Genomic DNA, 23,503 nt, shown 5'->3' with positions numbered 1-23,503 from the left:
GCCTTCCAGGGAGGGACGGAGAGGGCTGAAGACATCACTGAGGGCGTGAATGCTGGACAGAGACAGGGCTCCCCCGTAGGTCACTGAAGGCCACATCTTCCCAGAAGCGAAGGGACAGCGCCTAGCACTCTTAAATCTGGATCTGTGCCCTCGTTGCCGAAAGGGCCAGTAGTTTGGGTCTGTTTCCCAGCAGACTGGGTGGGACTCTGGGCTGTCCTCTTGGGGTATTCCTAGCCTCTGTGTGCTCCTAGACTTGGAGGGACCTCTACCCTGGGACCCAGCAGGGTGTGGGTGAAACAGAATAACTCAAGGAGGCAAGAAGCACGTCCCCAGCTGCTGACCCAGGGAAGCCCCTTGGGGCTTGGTCTCAGGATGCTCTCTTTGTCTCGGCTATCACCTGCGGCATCTCTGTCACAGCGCAGAGAGGCACTCCAGGCCCCTCAGCCTGACAGTCAAGGCCCTATAAGACCTGGGCCCTGCCGTTCTCGCATCCTCCCTGCCCCCACCATACTCAGCCATGCTGAGCCAGCTTCAGGTCTTAAATGAGCCATATTCTCCTTCCTCCCCTTTCACACACGCTGCTCCCTTTGCCTAGAACCCTCTACACAAACCTCAGTCTTTGATGACGAATTCCTACTCCCCTTCATGTCCTAGTTTATAAACACCTGCTCTGAGAAGCCCTCCTGGATTTCTTTAGGTAGCCCTGGGCTTTCCTGGTCTCACTGTTTTGTCAGTGTCTGTGTAGCTGTCTGTCTCACTGGACTGTGAGCTCTGAGAGGTTAGGGCTGGGTCTAATTCATCACCCAAATCCCTAGAAGCCTACACAGTAAATGTTTGTTGATAAGTAAATAAAGAAATGAATGAGAACTAGGCTAATTCTGCCACTAGAATAGTGCCATAAAGTAGGTACTCAGTAAATATTTTTGAATGGAACTTGAGCAAGTCACTTTCTCTTCTGAGCCTCAGTTTCCTCCTCTGTAAAATCGGGATGCTAGGCCCTTCTCAACTCCCTCACAAGTGAGCACAGGGATGTGGGAACTTGCTGGTTGCCCCAAGGCAGGGTTTTTTCAATGTCAGCACTAGTGCCCTTTGAGGCTGGATAATTCCTTTGTAGGGAGCTGTCCTGCGCGTGGTGGGATGTCCAGCAGCATTCCTGGTCTCTAGATGCCCCCCTCCACAGTTTTGACAACCCAAAAGTCTCCAGACATTGCCCGATGACCCCTGTGAGGCAAATCTGGCCCAGAGAAAACTGTCTGCGGAAGAGGGGCTGAGGGAACAGTAGTGTGTGCCCTGAACATCCAGCCAAGGACAGAGGTCCCTGGGGAGTTCAGAGAACAGTGACCTGCTTAGCCAGGCCCCTTCCTTTGTCTGTAGGGCCTGTGAAGTCACTTTGGCTCCTCTGCCAGCACCAAGGCCCTTTATGTCCAGATGGGAGGGGCAGGCGCCCCCAGGGACCTAGCCCCTGGATTCTAGCAGCTTCCTGCCTGCCCCCCTTCCAGCTCGGGCTTCCTATTGGGGTCACCTGAGAACTCCATTTAGCACTTGTCACTCCCCTTGCTTTGGAACTTCCAGTCTCTACCACCACCCACCTCCTGTCCCACCCTTCAGCTGACATTGGAAACCCTCCTCCAACAGCCCTGCCTGATTGTTCCAACGCCCCAGCTCAGACTTCCTCCCCAGCCAGACCAGGTGGCCCCTGCTCAGAGGACACCAGACACTGCCTTCTGTGCTTCTACCACCTCCCTCCCCTGGGCTGCTCACTCCCTCCCACCCCCCACCCCTCCACCCCTCCACCCCCCCACCCCCACTCGCCTGAATCCAATCATTGCGGCTTCCAGGGTGTTCACCGCCTAGCAGTGCACCCCAGGCCAATCACTGCCGTCTCTGAGCCAGTTTTCTCCTCTGTAAAACAGGGCTGGGGAAGATGTGATTGCTCTCCCAGGGTAGGTATAAGAATGAAATAAATGATCTATTTGTGATAATAATCCTGGAACTTACTAAGTACGTGAAACCTGTTTATTATGATGATGGTCACGACTCATGAGATGGTTCTTCAGTCTTGCTGAGCAGGCTTTCTGGGGCCACATAAAGGAAAGAACATGGTGTAAAAAGACCTTAGCTCAAGTTCCAACTGCTTCCACCCCAAGTGGCAGCTCGAGCAGACCACTTAACTCGGAGAAGTGTCCTTGGAGACTCAGTTTCCTCTTCTGACAAATGGTACAGTGATTTGCACTCCTAGGGCTGCTGCAGCTTTCCCGGAGCTAGTGAGTGTGAACTTGCTTCTCGAAGGCCAGCGTGATGCCCCGGAGGGCCTAAGTAGGTGGGAAGCCTGAGGCAGCAGATTTTGTAAGGGCCTGAGGAAAGAGCTGGCAGTATCTCCTGTCCTGTCAGCCTTCTGAAGGGTCGAGCCACTGTCCTTGGGAACAGAGAGGCATCAGTCTCCCGCTGCCAAACGATGGTGCTGGACTAGGGGGTTTCTCTGCTGCCTGGGCCACGTGGGGTATGGTTGACAATGGCCAGAAGACATTTCCTGGGGCCTCCACAGTCCATGTCCCTCCCTCAATGTCTCTGACCTCGAGGTCTCAGGCTTAAATGGACAGAGAAAATACCTGGAGACCAGACGGGCTGCTTCAACACACTGTTTCTATAAAGCGGTGTCTCCGGACCTAGAAAAGAGCTCTGACCTGTAACATAGTGAGCCCCAGGGGACCGGTTTGTTTCGCTGGGGTCTGGCAGCTCTCCCAAGAATAAAGGATGGGTGGAAGGATTGCCAGTCCCCACCCAGGGACTGACATCTGAGAGGGGGAAAAGGTGTTGCCATGCCCCCTTTGGGTCTCCCTCTGGTCTGACGGCTGTTACTCCTGTCAGCCCAAGCCTCACGGAGGGTGGGATGGAGGCCTGGGAAGACAGAACCTCTGTTTATGATGAGATGGGAGACCCTGGAGGTGGAGCCCAGCCCACCCTTTGGGGGTGTCAAAACCTCTTAAGAAGCAGGACACACCCTGTGCCTAATAACATCAGGCCCCGCCCCTAGCCCTGCCTCTGGGAGGTTGGGCCCAGCACCCAATTACCGGGCCCCACCCCTGGTCCCGCCTCCACTGCCGGCACTGCCCAATGAACAGCAAACTCCGCCCCCGGGCCCACCCAATGAGTGGCGGGCCCTGACCTTACTCAGTCCCCTGGGCTTCAAAGCAGGGAGGGTCCACGCCCAGGAGCTGGATCTCAATGGAGTCAGGATTTCCTCTGTACCGCAACCTCATCTCTGTGGGCCCAGTCTCAGAGCCCCTGAGAGCCCACTTGGCTGCCTCCTCGAGTGCCCTCCCCACTCCTCGGTGGCACTGGAAGTGGCCACGTGGCCCTCCATGAGGCTTAAGAGACTGGGGCTGAGCCCTCCACCCCGTGTGCTAGTAAATGCCTCCAAGCCCTGTCCCCACCCTCCACCCCTGTCCTTCTACCCCGCGCTGCAGTTTCTGCCTCTTGCTGACCTCCTCAGTCATCCTGAGCACCACAGGTTCCCGCGTGGCACTCAGGATGGCGGCTGCCCACACCTTGGCTTTGTGCCTGCTCTGCCCCTCTGCTTCAGACGCCTGAGTGTGACCCACATTCCACAGCCAGTAGGAGTGGCCCATCTGTCTCTAATTAGATTCTTTTTGCTTCCCAGCCTTCCCTCCACACACACTTCCTACACCTCCCTGCAGCTCTCACCTCCCGAAGCCACTGTGGGGATTCCCACATTCCACGCAGCGGGAGCTTCCGGTTCCGTCAGGCTGAGCGGTGAACCCCCCCCCCCCCCAACAACAGGGTAGAACGCTCTACTCTGATTCAGTGTCTTCCTTCTCATAGCTCCCCCCCCCCCCAACGTCCCTGGATAGAGAGCTGTGTTTCCATTGACCCCTCTAGTCACAGGGCTAATTGTTTCCATTCAGCCCCCTGAGTTCTAAGAACAGGAAGGGAGCATGTAAAACGCAAAACTCAGTTGACTCCTAACAGAGCTGGGAAAGAACCTGAGATAAGTCAACCGTGAGCTTTGTTAGTGGATGTGTGAACGGGAGCACAGTTCAGACACTGGCTTTTGCTCCCTTTGGGGACAGCTGCCACCACTGAGGTGCTTTGTTCCTGTGCATGCATGCAGCCAACGGGGGTGACAGAAGTAGGGGGTAATGCTGCAGCCAAGTGGAATCACGCTCCTGCTCCCCCAGATAAGGGAAGTGCCAGAGAGCAGCGTGAAGAAATCCTTTGCGCCTAGGAACTGGTGGCAGGATTCCTCCTCCTCACCCTTCTTAGCCTCTGTATTGCTCTGGCCTGCAAACGGTCATCCAGGCTCAGGAGGGCCACTTCCAGGTTCCCCCATCTCCTGGCTGAGCATCAGCTCCCTCAAGGAGGAAAGAGTAAACAGAGACTCTGAGAGCCAGACCTGCTAAGCCAGTGTGGCCAGCCCAGAACAGGATGACCCAGCCTGTGCTGCGTGCCCAAGAGCAACACAGACGGGGCAGTTTAATCTGGTGAGCCTTTCTGGAGACCTTTGCCATGCCTGGCTCTGTGCTGGGCACCGGGCACACAAAGGAGAGCCCAGTTGGATGGAACACGGCCCTTGCCCTCCTGGTGCAAATGGGTGTAAGATGTGGGCACAGGAGACTGTACCCCTTATAGAATCAGGAGACAACACGGAGTTAAGGACTCTCAGAAGATAGAGTGAGCACACCTGCTGGGCAACTAAGACGGCTTCCCAGAGGATGGGTCCCGGAGCGGAGCCGCGTGCAGGGGTGACTACCACAAGCAGAGAGGAGTCAGTGGAGTCAGCTGTTCGGTCTGAGTGGAGGCTTTGGGGCTGAGTGGGGTGGGGCGGCATGTGACAGGGAGGCTGGAGGAGAGGGCTGGGGCCGGATGCACATGGCCTTGGTTAGCCCTCACTCTGCCGCTGGGTGCTGGGTGACCTCAGATGAGTCCCCTCTCCTCTCTGGGTCTCATTTTCCCCATCTGTCGAATGGAAGAGTTGGCTCAGAATTAATGGTTTGCAGCTTTTTCAGACATGTCACCTACATTTCCTAACAAATAATTTGTAATGTCTCAAAGATAATATAACCTTTTCATTATATATATATATATATATATACTTGAAATTTTATATATCCATACTCTGATGATAATATAAAGGAAAAATACACAGAAATGATTTATAAGAAAATATTGTACACGTCGGGCTCTAGGTGCGCACTACAGCCACACTGGAAAACGTAATGAAGCAGTCAGGTGCTCCCACCATAGGTAAAAACACCATTCTGCCTCAAATGTGGTCTGAAGCAGGTAGATTGTATGAGTCAGTGGCATTTTTCTTAACAGCTGTATTTTCCCCTAAAGTGAGCAATTTTCAATGAAGTTCTAAACAATGCAAAGTCAGACTCCCCTCAGTTTCCATGGTGGCAGTGTTCTAAAATGCTCAGTATATTAAAACCGTACAAGAAATTACATCCTGTTTATACATAAAATGCAGTTAAGTTGTAATTTTAGGTTATTGTAAACAAGTTTTTAATCCACATGAATGTCTGGTTGAACATTTAAGAATTTGTGGGTGGCAAGGGTGTCGCGGGGCTGCCTGTGCATTTCATTCAGGGTGTTTGGATGCATGGATCCCACCTATTGAGAAACCCCAAATCCCCCACACATGTCCTGATCCCCACCAGGGTGCTTACCAGCACCTGGATAATCTCTAAGCTCTCCCAGCTCTGCAGTTCCCTAATTCTGAATTTCATTATGGTTTACCAGACAAACTTTTGTGGGGTACCCACTGTGTTCCTTGCCCCAGGCAGTCACAGCTCCTGCCCCTCTGCAGCTGGTTTAAATCTGGAAGGACCTTGGCCATCACCTTTCCATTTTACAGAGGAGGGAGCTGAGGGCCAGAGAGGGCAGGCTAGCGTCCAGCATCACACAACCTCCTGGGGACCAACCAGAGCCCGGCCCTCAGGGAGGACGGCAGAGCGGGTCCACAGCCTTCTCTCCACTCACCTCCTCTCCCTCCTCCGTCCCGAGCAGTGCCTGCTGCCCTGACCCTGGACCCGGGCACTGCACACCAGCGCCTGATCCTGTCGGACGACTGCACCATCGTGGCCTATGGCAACCTGCACCCGCAGCCGCTGCAGGACTCGCCGAAGCGCTTCGACGTGGAGGTGTCGGTGCTGGGCTCCGAGGCTTTCAGCAGCGGCGTCCACTACTGGGAGGTGGTGGTGGCGGAGAAGACCCAGTGGGTGATCGGGCTGGCCCATGAGGCGGCCAGCCGCAAGGGCAGCATCCAGATCCAGCCCAGCCGCGGCTTCTATTGCATCGTCATGCATGACGGCAACCAGTACAGCGCCTGCACCGAGCCCTGGACCCGGCTCAACGTCCGCGACAAGCTTGACAAGGTGGGCGTGTTCCTGGACTACGATCAAGGCCTGCTCATCTTCTACAACGCCGACGACATGTCCTGGCTCTACACCTTCCGCGAGAAGTTCCCGGGCAAGCTCTGCTCCTACTTCAGCCCCGGGCAGAGCCACGCCAACGGCAAGAACGTGCAGCCCCTGAGAATCAATACCGTACGCATCTAGGGCAGCAGAGGGAGCCCCCAGACACCGCCCGCGCCGCGGCACCCGCAAGAGCGCCGCCCAGGGGACAAGAGGCCTGGACTCCGGTGCGGCGTGGCCACCGTGAGGTCTCAGACCGCTAGTTCACCCTTCTGCCTCCATTTCCCTGTCTGTGAAATGGAGGTTGTGCTCCATGATTCCTAGACGCCATCAGCATTGATGTCCTGTAGTTCTGACCTTGATGGGGAGGCAGCTGTGGTCCAAGGATGGGACATGGCTTCTCCTCCGGGCAGCCCCTGCCCAGCCCTCATCCCCATCCTCTCCCGGGCAGGGGGACCACCTCCCTAGTCTCCCTCCTGCCCACACGCCCTGATCTCAGGATGTGGCAGAGTGTTGCCAGCAGTAGGCAGCCCAAAAGATACACAGGAACCCCCTCTTGTGCTCCCACGTCTAAGACTTGCCGTCACTAAGCCATGGGCCATGTTACCCTTGACCCTGGCCCACAGTGGACACAGGCAGTAGCGGGTTCTAGGGTTGTCCGAGAACCACCTCTCCTACCTCCAGACCAAGAGCTTTAGGGTTCCTGTTGTTCCCACTGAGCTGCAGGTGGAGATGATGCTGTGGCCTGTGGGAGGCACCAGTCAGTGAGGCCACATGTTAGCCACTGTGCCATCACCTTCCAGCCCACGGGTCAAAAAGCAGGGTGATGGCCCTCCCTGAGTCCGTGGCAGAGACCAGTAGCCTACAGACAGCTGCAGGACAAGCATCGCTGGGTGATGGAGGTCCCCAGAAGCCTGGGTAAGGGTCCAACCAGGTCTCTGTGACGAGGCTAGGGTGCAGGGAGGCTGTGGGGAGTGGCATCTCCATCAGGGCCTGAGCACTGGGACAGGCAGTTGGCTGGGACCTCGCATCAGGCTTGGCGTCTGTCTCCATTCAGATCCGGTTGCAGCTAACAAGAGCTGCTTTAGCTAGTCTAATTAAACGGGATTTATTATCACATCCCTGCTGGCTTTGCAGAATCATTGGAAGGACTGGAGGAACAGACTCTACTGAATTTCCAGGAATAACTCCCAGCCGCCAGATTCATCATGCCTGTCCTGATCAGAAACGCTGCTCCCGCCTGCAGTAAGCCACTGCATCAGGAAGCCGCGGACCGCAGAGCTGTGCTCCCTCCACTGCTGGCCGTGCCAGTGAATGGATGTCCTGAGGCCTGCCTCTCTCCACTCAATTTAATTCCCAAATCCCAATCTGGATGAGGGGCACTGCTGGGGAAACACAAACCCGGCCCAGAACTTTGGCTGCAAGGGTGTCTGGGAAATGGATTCTTCTTTCTAGCCCCAGCCACACGAAAAAGGCCCGGAAGGAGGTGAGAGCAGGTGCTGAACAAGCCCATCCACAGGGGTTCACCTCCAGGTCTTGGCTTTGAAGCTGCAGAGCCTCCAGCTGTCCTGCTCCCTGGCTCTGGCCCTGCCCAGGGGTGACAGCCCCAGGACGTGGATCTGCAGGAGTGGCCGAAATGTCTCAAGCCTCAGCTTTGCGTTCTCGTCCGGAGCCTAGATTCGGAGCTCGTGGGGTCCCTGACCACACTCATCTCAAAGGAGCCAGACTAGCTGAACTCGGGGGGTTCCCCTCACAACTGCTGCCCATTGGTGTCTCTCTTGGGCAGGAGGAATCCTCAGTCTCACCCCACCCCTACATTTACCAGAATCTGGGCCACCCCCAGCAGTATTTTTATTTTAAATGTTGCCCATTTTGTGAGTTATGATGAATTTGTATTAAAGTTACAGAATGTCAGTGGTCAGTTCCATTCATTTTGAAAAAGGCCCATCTTTTCAGTCCCAGGCGGTGTACGTATATTAACATGGCTAGTCCACAAAGCAACCCTACTGGCTACGTAACATTACGCCCACTTCACAGAGATAGAAAATGAGGCTCAGAGAGAAGATGAGACATGCGCACAGTTTCATGTCCCATGCTGCTAAGCGGCAAAGCTCGGATTAGAACTAAGTTTTAAAGCCAGCACTCACATCACAACTTACTAGTCAGGGAAGACTGGCAGTCTGCCTGGAGGAGGTGTTAGTGGTAGCCTTGGGAGCAAAAGGGAGCTCATGAGACAGTGTCATGGTCTCCTGAATTCCACAAACCTGGGCTTGAACCCAGGCTCTGTATGACTTTAGAGAAATGCCTTAACCTCTCTGGGCCTTGGTTTTTCCACATGGAAAATGGGGATAATAACACCCATCTCATGATTTATTGGTAAGCTGCAAAGTGCAGTGCACTTAGGGAAGTCCTGCCTCTCACTCCAGCTGCCTCCCAGAGTCAGTGCCCTAAGGAATCTGACCCTAAGGGGTCTATCTTTCTCCTTGGGCCTTGTGTGGAGTGTGGGACTGCCTCGGCCAGTAATGTCCCCAGGTCTGCTGTATAGAAGGAGGTCCATCCTACCTCTGCCTGATGGGGAAGGAGTCAAGCTAGGAGTCAGGCAGGGCCCTGAATATGGACAGATGAGCTGTGCACACTGTAAGTGGCAAGGCCCTGGGGCCCCACAGCTGCACAGTGCAGCGACCTGGGAAACAGGAGTCCTGAGCCTCGTCTTAGTTCTGTGTTGACTCTTTCTGTACCTGAAGCGCCTCTCCCCAGTCTCCTTACCTTCAAATGAGGGAGATCACACTGGCTGCTCCCTGATCTTCACTTATGGCTGGAGCTAAGGAGAGCAGAGAGGGAGCCACCACACTCATTGTACTGTTTGGAGTTCTAGAAAGAGGGGCATGAACAAAGATTGGGAAATTAGCAGGAGTAGAAGGAAAGGCCTCTGATTGGTTGATGGAGTGGACCCAGTTTGAGGGGAGGTGATTTTGAGACTAAGTATCCCCAATCCCCCTACCCCACCCAAGGCTCTCAAATCTCTGTGGCTCCCCCAAAGCCATGCCCCTCCATCTTTGCTCAGTGGATCTGTTTTCTGGGGGGAAAAACACCCCCTCCACAATCCTTCCTACCCTTCCCCTGCTCAGCCTCGGCACAAGGTCAAAGAAGTGCTGGCCACATCCCAGGCTTCACTTTCCATTTCCCAGTGTCTGGGAGTAACTTTAGGGGCCAAATTTGCACACCCAACTCAGGACTCCAGGAAATCAGAACATCTCCAAAGGTATGAAGTGTCCAAAAAATTCCTGAATGAAATAATCTGGAGTTGTCCGGCTGATACCAGGAATCCCCCATTTAACACAGGCAAGCAAAGAGGGGAGGCAAAGGCATCCCAGTCTTGGGGAGGAAGAAGGGATCAGCAAAGGTCTTACCCAGAGCAGGAGAGAACTGTGTCCATATTTGGATCCCAGTTTGCGGTCAGCAAAGTGCTGGTACTTATCTAACATCAAGACAAGCCCGTGAGGTTGGTATCATTTTCTCAGTGTTTGAGTGGAGAAACATCACCTCCCAAGGGACCCACAGCCAGTAATCAACAGAATTGGAAATCAGGCCCAGGCCCATCCAAAGCTAAAGCCAAACTCTTCACTGGACCTCCCTGGGAATGCTTCTCAACTTTGAGGAGCACTTCAGGGACAGGCAGCAGACACCAGACTGGATCCCCCTGGGATTCAAAGTGGGACCTTAACCCTGGCTCCACACCATTGTGCATTTGTGCAATTGTGAGTCAAGTCTCAACTTCAAGCCAAGACTCGTGTCTCTCAGGGTCAGGGGTAGACTCAAGAAGGTACTATGTGTCCCTAAACAAGTACCTCTCTCTCCCTGGACCTCAGCGTCCCCATCTCTTTTGGGAAGGGGCCAGGGATCCAATTAATTGATTGCCAAGGTTCTGGTTCTGATTGTCCAGGATTCTGTAAGTCTAATGCAGGGTTTGTCCTGCTCAGAACCTAACAAGGCCATTAGCTCTGGGTCTTTCTCTCTGGGGTAGCAGCAGGAATAGAAAACAACAGAGATAAGGTCTCTTGGCAGCACAGAGCTCAGCTAGAGAGGTCTTCCCAGGAGGCTGACTGCTCACACCTGGGCAGTATTCCTGGCTTCCTCTCATCCTGCCTGGGTCCTGACTCTGTTCACTGTCCCCAAACACCCCACCAGGAGGTCAGTTACAAAGGGTCATGCCACAGGCTTAAACGAAGGGGGCTTGAAGTGGAGTGGGGATGGGGGAGCGGTGGGTGCTGGCCAAGGTGCTGAATCATAATTGCCCACCAGGGCGTGGTTATTTCTCCTTACTCTGGGACACCTATGATTCTACTGTCTCTCCGGGAAACCTGAACCACCCCCCAAAGGCAGGGTGATGGGAAGCAAAACAGAAACAGAGACAGAAAGAAAGAGAGATGCAGTCAGGAGGCACAGCCTCCAAAAAATTTGGAGAAGGGGGACTTTTATTTTGAAATGTGTTCGTTTTCCTTTTTTTTTTTTCCTTTTATCTGGATGAAATAACAGTGTGTGCGTGTGTGTGTGTGTGTGTGTGTGTGTGTGTGTGTGTGTTTACCCTGTGTACCAAATAGAACAATCTTCTATTTTCTTTCAAAAAATTGATAGTTCTGTTATATTCCTGACTATTTAAAAATGCCTGCCACTCAGCTTAGGAATTAGATGAAGTATGGGAAGGATTGACAATTTGGACTAGAGGCCCAGGGGCTTCCTACTCTGATGTCATGACAAGGGGGGCCTTTCAAGAGGCTGAAGCCAGGGGCACAATGCCCAGGTCCCAGTGAGAAATGCCCAGAAATTGTAGGCCTGGGTGTGATAAAGTCTGAATGCTGGTGGGGCCTGGGAGATCCCGAGGCTCAGAGAAGCTTGATTCCTAGTTCAAGGGCACACAGTACATGGCAGAGCCAAGACCTGAACCCAGGTGTCCTGATTCCCAGTCAGTACACAGAGGAGGGAGAATGGCCAGCTAAGATTGCCCTGCCCAGGCAAGGAAAAGGAGCAGAGAGGCCGGCTGGAAGGGGGCAGGAGCAGGGCTGAGGAGGGAGGCACTCAAGGAGAAGGATCCCATGTCTAAGATGGTCAGTGGGGGTGAAGGGGTACCCTCAGAGTTGGCTGCCGTGCCCTTAGAGAGGAGGAGAGAACAAAGGGGTCACAAGGTTGAAAAGTCCTCTCTGGGAGGGAGACAGCCCAGCTGAGCATGCCAGTCAGCGTCACAGGACGGCTGCTGAGAGACCACTGACTTCAGTCATGTCATTTTACGGAGAAGGTCACTGTGGCCCAAATGAGAATACACCAGCCTGTGGGCCATAGCCGGGCCCAACCCAGGTCTCCTGCTTCCCAGTCATTGGCTCTTTTCATGCAACCTTTAATCTCCCCCAGTGGATTCTGGTGCCTTCTCCCACCTCTTGGGAACCTGGAGCCTGAGGAGGAAAAAAAGGGGAGCAGCTAGGGCTCCCACAGACCCAGACACCAAGAGCCAAGTGCCTTTCTCTGTCTTCTTCCCCAAGAAGGGACAGTTGGCCTCAACCCTAATGTCCCTCCTCCAGGGTGAAGCCAGTTGGTGCCTGCCCACACCTGGGACCTCCCTTACTGGCAACAGAGTCCAGAGCCAGCATCAGCCATAGCAGAGACAAAGCCAGCCAGGCAGCTGCTGGAGCCACAGGGAGTTCCAGGTAAGTGAGGGCATCAGGGGCAATGGCCCAAGTGGGTACCCTGATTCCATGGCACTAGAATCAGCCCTGGGACTTCAGTGTTTTGGAGGTTTTGGAATCTTTTTTCCAAGAGAAGGGGCTTTTGCCCCTCAGTCCCTGTAGTCTGAGCCCCTGGACCTGCTTCCATTGCCTACTACAAACCTCAGGCAGAAGCCCCTCCCTAACCAAACTGCCAGATCTATGAACCAGGAATGAAGTCCCGGGACCAAGCAGTCTGCTCTCGCCACTGGGAGAATGAAGATGCAGATAAGGACCCCAGGAGATCCCAGAAAAAGCAGGGCTGGCTTGACATATGACATGTGTGTATATCACAGGTGTGGGACTGAAGGCCGAGACCTGGAAGAACCTTGCTAAATCTGGATTGGGTCCTGACTCCATCCCTGACCCTCCAGTGACCCTCCAGTGACCCTCCAGCTCCCTTCATCTCTACCGTCAGGGTGTCCATTCCTCATTGGTTCCACAAGAGGGATGGGTGGCCCTGAGCAATGGGGCAACTCCTGGTTCTAAGGTTCTAGCTGGGGGTAGCCTTGTGGAGTTTGCCTAACATTGCCCACCCCCTTCACCCTCCCTCTTCCTCTGTCACACTCCTGAAATGTCCTCCTCTGTCCCTTTCCTTCCTCCATCAAAACACACCCTCCTGTGTTCCTCAGGGTAACTGGTTTATGACCTGAGATGCAGTCCCCCTCTCAACCTATGCACATTCATCGTAGGAGCCATTCCCGAAAGAGTGACTAGTGGTGGGATTTCAGGTACCACACCAAGCAGGTAGGTGAAGTTTATAGGGGGGATAGGAAGAAGGAGGGATCTTCTTATGACCATTCGGGTCATAAGCTGTTACCGTGTGGGCACAGATCCAGCTAAACATGGCAGTGGCTCCCATGTACCTGGCCAATGCAATTATCGCTCTGGCCCAGCCCTCACCCTCACTCCCCCTCACCAACACCCCGACACAGGCTGCTAGTGACACGACATGGCTTTCCTGTTTCCAGGGGCTACCTGTAGAGGAGGAAAAGACTGCATGTAATGGTAGAAGGAGAGCACTCAGAATATTAGGATTCTAAATGCAACATGTTAAGCATATTTTGGTCCTTAGCACCTCTGCTTTTGTTAATACTTGTCCCGCTGCCTAGAATGCCCTTGCCCTCCTTTTTCTTCCTGTTGATATCCTGTTTGTCCATCCTTCATGTCCCACTGAAGGTGCAACTGTCCCAGTCTTTCAGACCCAGGAGGTCTCAGTGCTCTGGGCCCCTGCAGATGGTCTCCCACTGGTCTCCCACTACCACGAACATCTTGGGGGCAGGGATCATGTTTCCCAGTTCTGCCCACTGAGTTCAGAGAGGGCCTCAAGAAATGTTTGCTGGCTGCAACTGGCTGGTGTCAAGCTGGAATCGTGAGGCCACCTGGCTCTAAGTTGAGGGGCAATCTTAGAGACCAGAGAAAGCTCCTCCCTAAAGATGCTCGGATGGAAACTGAGCCCCCAAAGGGAGCCCACTGACCACCCCACCACCCTCAGCCAGATTCTGCACAGGGAGAACCAGAGAGAGCCAGCGAACACTAGGAATGCTGTTTGATCATTTGCCTTTTTAAAAAATTAGAAAATAACTTCTGCTCATTGTTTAAAAATTCAAATAAATGCAGAAATCTCCCTCCTTTGGCTCCCAGAAGTCAACAGCTGTTAACAGTTTGGGTCAGGTCCTTCCAGGCATTTTTGCTTATGCATAAACAAAAATAGAATTTTTTAATGAAAATATGATCATTCTTCATGTTTCTATGTGTTCTGCGGAGTAAATTCCTACAAATGGAATTGTCGGTGAAAGGCTTGCTTGCTTAACATGTGTTGCTTTCCTGAGTAAATTTTTTTTCTTATAACGTGCTTATTATAGAAAATTGAGAAAATACAGTCAAGACACACAAAGTAAAAATCATCCATCAGCCACTGTTCAGAGATAACCACTGACGGTGCTTTGGCGATAACATGTACAGTCTTTTTTCCCATGTGAGTGTGTTTATTTACAAAAGTCAGAACACAATCTCTTATTACTCCATAGCCTATTTTTTCCCACTCACAACAGATTATGTTCATTTTTCCATGTTGTCAAATAGTCTTCTACCACATTAGTTTAACAGCATAAGGGATGTTTGATCTCAGAGCCCCTGGAAGCCTGCTTTTCCTGACCCCCATTCTGAGTAGGAAGCCTGCTGCCACAGTTGCTCCAGGATGTAACCTGGGTCTGCCCCTCGCTTTCAGAAAGGGAAGGCCCTCGGAAGGCTTTGAGCACCTGCCACCTCCACCCCTCCTGAACTGAGGCCCCGACACCCCACTGATGGGCACAGAGCCCACCTACAACTTCTCCACAGCTGCTCACCGGTGTGGTAAGTAGAACCTTGCCCCTTTCCTCTGCCGCTTTCTTGAACACTGGGCTCCTCTGATCATGGGGCGTGGAGGGCTTGTATGGTCCTGATTTTGAGGCAGAAGAGGGCCTCTGGACTCAAGTGGTGGGAGGGAGTTGGAGAAAAGTGCCACTTACCCTTGTACTTCAGCCAGCTCTTCAGCCAGCTTTCCCTCAGACTTACAGGACTGGGGAAGGAACAGCCCATGCCAGGGGTGGTGGGGAGGGAGCTGAGCCCCTTGAACATTTTCCGGTTCCCAGAACAAATAACCAGCTTCCTGCCCAGGCCCGTGCTCTGCCCCAGGAATTTTCTAGACAAATACTAAGGACTTGAGTGTGATCTTGGGCAAGACCCTTCTCCCCTCCAAGGGGGTCTCCGTGTCCTCACCCACATACCATGTGGTTCCTCAGGCACCTTCCCAACTCTGGAATTCTATAACTAAATTTGAAGTCATGTTTCCAAATGCTCTCTTTTCTCTCCAAGTCCCTGCACACCTTATGATGCATTGAACGTAATTGTGCACCAGGCCTTGTTTGAGGCAGCATTAACATAATAATTATTATCAGTTCTCATCTCAGTTACTCCTTAGTACAAGCCAGAGAGAAGGTACTACTTTATCCCCATTTTATAGATAAGAACACTAAGTCCAGAGAGTTAAGATGATTTTCCAATTAAGCAGTCGAGTTCAGATTTGATCTCAGGGCTGTGTGACTTCCAAACCCATGCTCCTTATTATTTTGCCATTCCCATTACACCCTGTGATGTGTGTGGGGATCACCTTTCCTTATTAGAGTTGGGGAAACTAAGGCCAGAGAAGGGAGGTGAATTCCTCAAAGTCCCACAGCAAGTTCATGGCGGAGCTGGGTGAATCCGGGCTTTGTGCCTCCCAGCTTACCCTTACCTCCTGCCCAGCACTCGCTAATTTTTGAAGAGGGAAGCTGATGAACCAGACACAGCCCTTGAGCTGGAGTCAAATGCCCAGAACTGAATGGGAGAGGGGTGGTCAGGTGGGGAAGGTCATGTTTGTTCAGCCCAGCCTGGGTCCACCCTCCCCGAGCTCGGTCCAGGGAAGTGTTGACTTTGGGCAAGTTTTAAAGGGAAAAAAGGTGACATTGCCTGTGGAGTGGGGGAGGGCTGGGCCAGAGGACGCCCCCAATCCTTCTCCATTCTCCTCCAAAACAGACCCTCTGTGCTCTCCTCTCTCTCTCATTCAATTACTCACCCAACAAACCAGTAGAAAGTGCCTACTATGTGCTACCACCAAGATAAGCAATGACAGATGCATCCCAGGTCTCTATCCAAGAGTTGACGGTGACCAGGCAGTCGCAGCTCTTATACAGAGGCAAGGCTAGAGAGGAAGCTGCAGGAGGAAGTGCTGCTGAAGCTGAGGCCTGCAGGATGCGTCAGAACTGGGAAGAGTGTTTCAGGAAGAGGGAACAGCATGTGCAAGGGTTAGGGGGCCAGAAATGGGGTTATGTGCCTGAGGGTTGAATGTGACACAGAGAGCAGAGCAATGCAGCTGGAGAGGAAAGCAGGGCTGGGTCACGCCATGCTGTGAGATGGCTGAGGGCACTGTGGAGCCATGACAAGGTTTTAAGCGGGGCAGGGGTGAGGTCATATTTGCATGGGGTAGAGCAAAACTGGAGGCAGAGAGAAGGCTGGCGAGGCTGCAGCACGGGCTGGAGAGAAAGATGGAAGAAGGGAGAATCCTCCTGGGAGCACAGGAGCTGTTTAGGAGCCGTAGTGCTCAGCCTCATCCCCTTCCTTCAAGAGCCCCAGAGAGGACAGGTACAGCAAGCTGGCATTTCCCACATTCTTCCTCACACCAGCAGAACCCTTAGAATGGGATTCCTGCTGTCTCCCACACCAAGGCATCCCTGGGTAAGCATGTCTGGTAGCAGGGAGCTCACTAGCTCTGCCCCAGCCCACCCCACTACTGCATCATAGTGATGAGGAGGCCTTTCCTTATGTGGGTTCCCTTGTTTCCCCACTGGTCCTAGATCTGTCCTCTGGGTCCCCCAGACAAGACTGGCCTCCTTTTCATACGATGGCCCTTTAAAGATCCCCCTGTTACTGCTTTTCCAAGGACACTTTCCTATTCTTCAGCTGAATAGACTGAGGCAGGAGTCCTGGACCTCTACTACCTAAGCACCTTAGCTGACATGAGAAAAGGGGAGTCTGCCTGGGTTTGACTCTTAGGCTTGCCACTACCCCGCTGGGTGATCTTAGGCAAGACCCTTCACTGCCCTAGCCTCTGTTTTCCTGTCTGAGAAATCGGAATAATATCTACCCTTACTGTGAGGACCCAATGAGTCAAACTAATATTAATACCTAATGAGAGCTGGAATTTATTGAGGGACTATCGTGTGCCAGGTGTTTTCTTTCTGGGCTGGACCACTTGCCTGGCTCATTCTGGTTGGGAATCACATGGATAGCATGAAGACCTGGCAGCATGCAGACCTGGGTTCAAATCCTCTCTCTGTCCCTTACTAACTTTTTAACCTCAGACAAGCCAGCCTCTGCATCTCAGCTTCTCCATCTGGTAGAGAAGAATGTCACAGGCAGCTTGCTGGGTAGGATAAGACAAGGCATATAAAGCACCTGGTGTTATTAACATCACTTCTCTGACTTAGAGCCCACAAACATGCACCAAGTACCATGTACTTCTAAGTGCCAACCACTGGGAAGAAAGAACTATTGGCTACTTGCCCAAGGTCATTCAATCTCTGCTTCCGAGTCTGTTCTTGCCCTGTCCCATGCCTCCTCCAGACCTGGGATCCCAACCTTGTGTGGGCACAGCTACTGAGGGCAGGGGCACAACCCGCCCCTGGGGTGCAGTCTGCTACCCCTGCCTTGACGCTTCAGTCTCTTTGGCCAGATGTGGGTGGCTTGCAGGCTGAGGTTATCCTCATTCCGGCCCTGTTGTCCTCGTCCACTCTGCTGATCGTCAGCTGCATGCTATGGAGGACATGCTGCCGGCGGTCTCGGGTCACCCACCCCAGCCCGCCATCCCCATCAGGAGCCCAGGTAAGCCACTCAAGGACTGAAAGACTGGAAGTTTCCATTTCTGTTTTATCCTCGGTCTCTTTGTGCACAACACTGGGGGAAAGACCTATCACGTCTGTGTTGCCCAAAGGTGTGACATGTAACCCTTAAATCAAGAGAAGAAACCCCTCTACTCTCTTGAGGCAATAAGCAATAACGTGCTGAGGCAGATAAAGCCTCACACAGGTCGCAACCATGTTGTGTGGCCTCATAGCCTCCTGTACCCTTGTCCAGTTTCTGTTGGACATTACTCACAAACCCTTGGCTCAAGGAAGTCCATTCTGCAGCCCCTGTAACTGTGGCTCTGGGTGACTGTGAGACCAAGTCTGCCCTTGGCCACACACTGCCCCCTTAGCTCCCTGAAAACCCCCTTTCCCTGACCCGAGGGACCTCCACAGGGAACCTCACCAAGGAACAGGAAGTCCTGCTCCAGGGACTAGATGAGAGCATGTGGTTTCACCCCTGTTGGGGTGCGGCTAATCACATTATCCAAGGCTTACTGTCCTTAGAATGTTCCACCTGTCATATCTTCTTTTTTCAAGATTTTATTTATTTGACAGAGAGAGAGAGCACAAGCAGGGGGAGTGGGAGAAGGAGAAGCAGGCTCCCCACTGATCAGGGAGCCCAACAAAGGGCTCGATCCCAGGACTCTGGGATCATGACCTGAGCCGAAGGAGACACGTAACCAATGGAGCCACCCAGGCACCCCGCCACTTGTCGTATCTTAAAACACTCACACCACCTGTGCCTTCCTGGGGCCATGGAATTTCACTTATTACATGGTTCTTCTGGAGAACGTGGCCCCAAGCCCCTGATAGGCAAGGCTTGGATGGCATGGAAATTGCCGTGCCCTGATCCCCTGCCCAGCCTGGAGCCTCCCCTCTACTTTATCCACTGCCTGATCTCTGGGATTCAGAGGGACAACAAAGGGAGGAAGCGGGTATCACACAGTTAATACCAAAGCCCAGAATTCTCACTAGTTCCCTAAGATCTCAGATGTCTGTTCTGACTGTCTACCAGCCACAGGTTCATGGCTTTTTCCACCTATCTAATGATAACCAAGTATGTTGGGTGCTGGGATCATAAGGACAAATGAGGTCCAGACTAGTAATCCTAGTAATCACAGATTACTTGGAACAGAACAATGACAATGAGAAGTGCTTGGATGGGGTACAGGAGTTTGTGAAAGCATAGAGAAGAGACCATTAAACAGCCAGAATTAAGGAGATTTCCAACTGGCATCTAAACCAAGAACTGAAGAATGACTAACAACTTGTTGGAAGGAAGGTGGAAAAGGTAGCGGGTCCAGAAGGTGTAGTGTAGGGTTTGGCAAAATATGGCCCAATTTTATAAATAAAGTTTCATGGTAACATAGTCGTATCCAATTCACTTATGTATTTGTCTCTGACTGCTGTTGCCACACACGGCAGAGTGAAATAGTTATGACAGAGATACCATGGCTTGTAACAATAAAATAATGACTATCTGGCCCTTAACAGAAAAAGTCTGGTGACTCCCAGAGGTTACAGAACTCATGCTGCCCTTTAGGAACATAATGGCTGGAGGGTAGAGGAAGGACATGTGTAGAAGGCAGCTCACAATGAGTCCTCAATGGATTGACCCAGGAATAGACACATCTAATTTAAACTGATCTAATCAGGGGCACCTGAGTGGCTCAGTCTATTAAGCTTCTGACTCTTGATTTCAGCTGGGGTCATGATCTCGGGGTTCTGAGATCAGCCTCACATCAGGCTCCACGCTCAGTGCGGGAGCTGTTTGAGAGTCTCCCTCCCTCGCTCTCTGCCCCTCCCCCCGACTTGTGCTTGTTCTCTCTCTCTTTCTCTCTCTCTCAAATGAATAAACAGATCTTTTAAAAAAATAAATAAATAAACTGATCTAATCAGATTCTCTCTTTCTAGGAATTTGAAATGTGGAATGTAAGACCCAGAAATGGAGCTGAGTTACAATAACGGCTGTGAACCTCTGCTGATGAGGCCGCCAGACTGGTTTAATCAATTCTTTGGAGTCAGGAGCCCCTTGCAATCAATTCCCCAAACTTTGAATTTTCATTTCCTTTCAAAGTCCGTTTCTGTTATTTTTAATAACTTTAACTAAAATTCAGGGAGGGAAGAAAGGTGAAGCTGGAGGGGTATGTAGGTTTCATCAGCACAGTTCAATGTAAGTATGATATGAACCACATACGCAATTTCACATTTTCTAGTAGGCACACTGAAGAAGCTAAAAAAAAGAGCGAAATTAATTTTAATAACATATTTTCTCTCACCCAATATATACAAATATTTCAGTATGTAGCCAATATTTAAAAATTGTTAATGAGATATTTTACATTCTCTTGGAATTACATCTTTGAAATCTGGGGTGTATCTTACATTTATAGCACATCTCAAATCAGACTAGCCACATGTGGAGCACTCCGTGGCCACATGAGGTCGGCGGCTAACATAATGGACAGCAGAGATTTAGATCCTCAGGGCCGTGGAGGGGCAGCTAAAAAGTCCTGGCTTTGTTCTGAAAGCAGAGGCATCCCCCAAAGAGATCCAAGCCAGGAAGTAACATGATTTAAAAAGATTCATTTTAGGAAGCTCATTCTGACTTCCTCTTAAAGAATAGACTGGACAGGAATTAAGGCTACTGTTGGCCAGATCAGCTGGGAGGAGGTAAAGTCATCCAGAGGAGAGATGAGAGATCATGACAGGCTTTGGCAGTGGCAGCGGGAATACTGAGATACAACTGAATTCAAGAAATGCTTAGGAGGGGCGCCTGGGTGGCACAGTCGTTAAGCGTCTGCCTTCGGCTCAGGGCGTGATCCCGGCGTTCTGGGATCGAGCCCCACATCAGGCTCCTCCGCTATGAGCCCGCTTCTTCCTCTCCCACTCCCCCTGCTTGTGTTCCCTCTCTCGCTGGCTGTCTCTCTCTGTCAAATAAATAAATAAAATCTTAAAAAAACCTAAGAAATGCTTAGGAGACAGACACAGCATGCCTCATCATCACTGTTGCCCTGACACACGAACGCTATTTGTACCTGCACACCTCTGTGCATCTCCTCCCCACCACCCCAACCCAAATATCTTCTCCTTTTCTCTCTGGCAACTGAAGAAGCAAATCCTCCCAATTTTTAAGGCTGTGGTCCGTGGTAGTTACGCATGCAGAGTGGTTCACAGCAGGGGATCAATGAACAAACATCTCCTTCCTTCCTCAGGAAAGTCTTCTCCAGGGGTGCCTGAATGACTCAGTAGGTAGAACACCAGACTCTTGATCTCAGGTTCATGAGTTCAAGCCCCACATCTGGTGTAAAGCTCACTTAAAAAAAAAAAAAACTGAAAAAAGAAAGGAAAGAAGGAAGGAAGTGGGGGAGGGAAGGAGGAAGGAAGAAAGGAAGTCTTCTCTGAATACTCCTAACCCCCAATCCTGAAATATGAAAGCCAGGAATATTGGTGCCCTCCAAACTAGGTAGGCTAAAAGTCCTGTTCTGGGAAGTTGTTGGCAACTCAGAGGTGCAGTGATTTCAGCTGCATGAGTGACGGTGGAGAGTTGTATTGAACCAGGGTTATGGTTTTGCCAAGAGAATACAACAAACAGAAAAGAGACAAGATCGTTGAGGATGATCATGAGGGAATGATGCTAAAGTGTGATTGGAATCTTTAAGTGCTATTCATAAATATTCCAGTTCTCCAGCCCCACCCCTCTGCCTCAACCTTCTGGACTTTGGGTAAAAATGCACGTTCCTGTTCACTTGACATTACGCATGGCCACGTGACTAGTTTTGCCAACTAGTAACAGATCCTAGCTGGAGCATATAACCGAAAACAAAACCCTCAGAGTTCTGTTTTTCCTCCAGCAGAGTGACCAACATGACTTGAGATGTTTCTGTCAGCCTGGGTTTGTGACTACAATAAGCAGAGCCCCCGTAAACCCACAAAGTTCAAGTTGTATGAGCAAGAAATAAAACCTTATTGTGTTAAAGCTTAAAATGTAAACCTTAAATGTAAGTCAAAAATTTTGGGATTGTCACTCCATTACCACTTAGCCTATCCTGACTGATGTAGCTGGAAGAGAGAACATTAACAGAGAGAGGAAGTGCAAATTGTAGGATTACTAGATTTCAGTTCCTGGCATTGAAGGATTGATGGAGTCAGAATAGGAGAGAATAACTGAAAAGATATGAGGTGTTGCTTAGAAAGTCAGATTCATGGCAAAGTCAATGGCATGACTATGAGTGAGTGGCTGAGGTGAAAAGAAGACAAGCTCTTTAAAGCAAGAAGCGGAGAGGACAGAATGTTGGAAGGACCATCTCTGTATATATTGAAATCGTCAAAGAATAAAACAGAAGCAGTGTTGGAGAGAGTGATGGCCAGAAGCTAAATATGGTACTGCTTCTCTTCTCACCAGCAAGACATGAATGCCATGAAGGCAGGGACTTTTATGCTCATTTCGTGTCCCCAGTGCCTGCAACAGTGCCTAGCCCAGAGAAGGCACTTACTAAATATTTGTTGAATGAGTGACGGGAGGAAGAGGAGAGTAGCACTAAATCTAACTCAGGGAAGAGAGCTCCCTCCAGGTCTCGCGTCCTTCCTCTATTCTACCGCAGCGTTTCTTCCCCAGACCACAGTAGTTGTTTTCTCTTCGTCCACCCTAAAGTCTGCTTGTGGACCTACCTTGTTGTCCAGAAATCTTAAGGAACTACTTTTCAAACTCATCCCCATGGCCGGTATGTTAACAACTCTAGCGAATACCATCCCCCACGTTGTTACCAAACACTGACACTGTTCTCTCCTCTTCCTTCTCCCTCATTCCCACATCCAACTCCATTGCCAAATGTCTTCGTTTTGTTTCCAGACACATCTCAAATTCGTCCCCTGCTCTTCTGCCCCACAGCCACTGTCCCGATTGCGATTCTCATCATCTCTTCCCTGGCCTACAACAACAGTCTCCTCCTAATCTCCCTGCTTTCTCTCTTTGCTTCTCATCTCTCTATAGTATCTAGTTAGCTATTGCTGCATGACAAATTATTTTAAAATTTCATTAAAACTTAAAACTACAAACATATTATCCCACAGTTTCTTTGGGTCAGAAACCTGGTAGTGGCTTAGCTGGGTACCTCTGGCTCAGGGTCTGTCACATGGATGCCATCAGGTGTTGGCCATGGCCAAAATCATTCCAAAGCCTGCCTGGGGGAGGATCAACCTCCAAGCTCACTCACATGACTATTGGAAGTCCTCAAGTCTGTGCTAGCTATTAGACAAAGGCATCAGTTCTTTGACACATAGGCCTCTCCACAGGGCAGCTCACACCTTGGCAAATGTCTTTCCTAAGAACAAGTGAAAGAAAGAGAAAAAGAGGGTAGCCAAAACAAAAGCCACAGTTTTTGTAATCTAATCTCAGAAATAATAATCATTTCTAACACGTTCTATTCATTAGAATGGAATCAATAAACACAGTCCATACTTAAGGGGAAGGAATCTCACCAGGGTGTGAATACTGAAGTTCAGGATCATTGGTGACATCTTAGAGACTGCCTACCACATCCTCTTCACTGCCTCCTAGGGAGCCATGTAAAGCACATAGCTGACCCTTTCTCTCCCCTGCTCAGAAACTTCTGTTGACTTCCTGATACCTCAAGGACACAACCTTCATAATACGCCCCAACCTCCATTTCATTCTCATCCTCCATCCAGTACTCCAGTTCCCAAGAAAGGACTCTAAATTTTCACATCATTATTCCTTTGTACACACCATTTCCCTGGTCTGGAATGCTCCCCTCAATTTCCCCTGGCTTTTCTACCTGGCCAACTCCTACCCATCCATCAAAGCCCACTGCTTCTGTCCCAACCCTAGCAGGCAGTTACATCTATCCCTAATCAGACCTCCCTT

At 51.2% G+C, this 23,503-nt stretch overlaps 1 protein-coding gene across 1 annotated transcript in view; it reads left to right on the top strand.

Annotated features, from left to right (window-relative positions):
* The window catches only part of TRIM62 (tripartite motif containing 62), a 29,470-nt gene extending 21,119 nt beyond the window's left edge, over positions 1-8,351 (top strand). Inside the window, exon 6 of the mRNA XM_044390565.3 lies at positions 6,031-8,351. Within this exon, the coding sequence (XP_044246500.1) occupies positions 6,031-6,581 (551 nt within the window). The 3' untranslated portion in view covers positions 6,582-8,351. The remainder of the gene's footprint in view (positions 1-6,030) is intronic.
* Positions 8,352-23,503: the final 15,152 nt, after the last annotated feature.

Source organism: Ursus arctos, unplaced genomic scaffold (assembly GCF_023065955.2).
Source record: "Ursus arctos isolate Adak ecotype North America unplaced genomic scaffold, UrsArc2.0 scaffold_32, whole genome shotgun sequence".
Taxonomy (NCBI): domain Eukaryota; kingdom Metazoa; phylum Chordata; class Mammalia; order Carnivora; family Ursidae; genus Ursus; species Ursus arctos.
The sequence above is the reverse complement of the archived record's forward strand: the minus strand, read 5'-3'. Positions and strand labels throughout refer to the sequence as shown.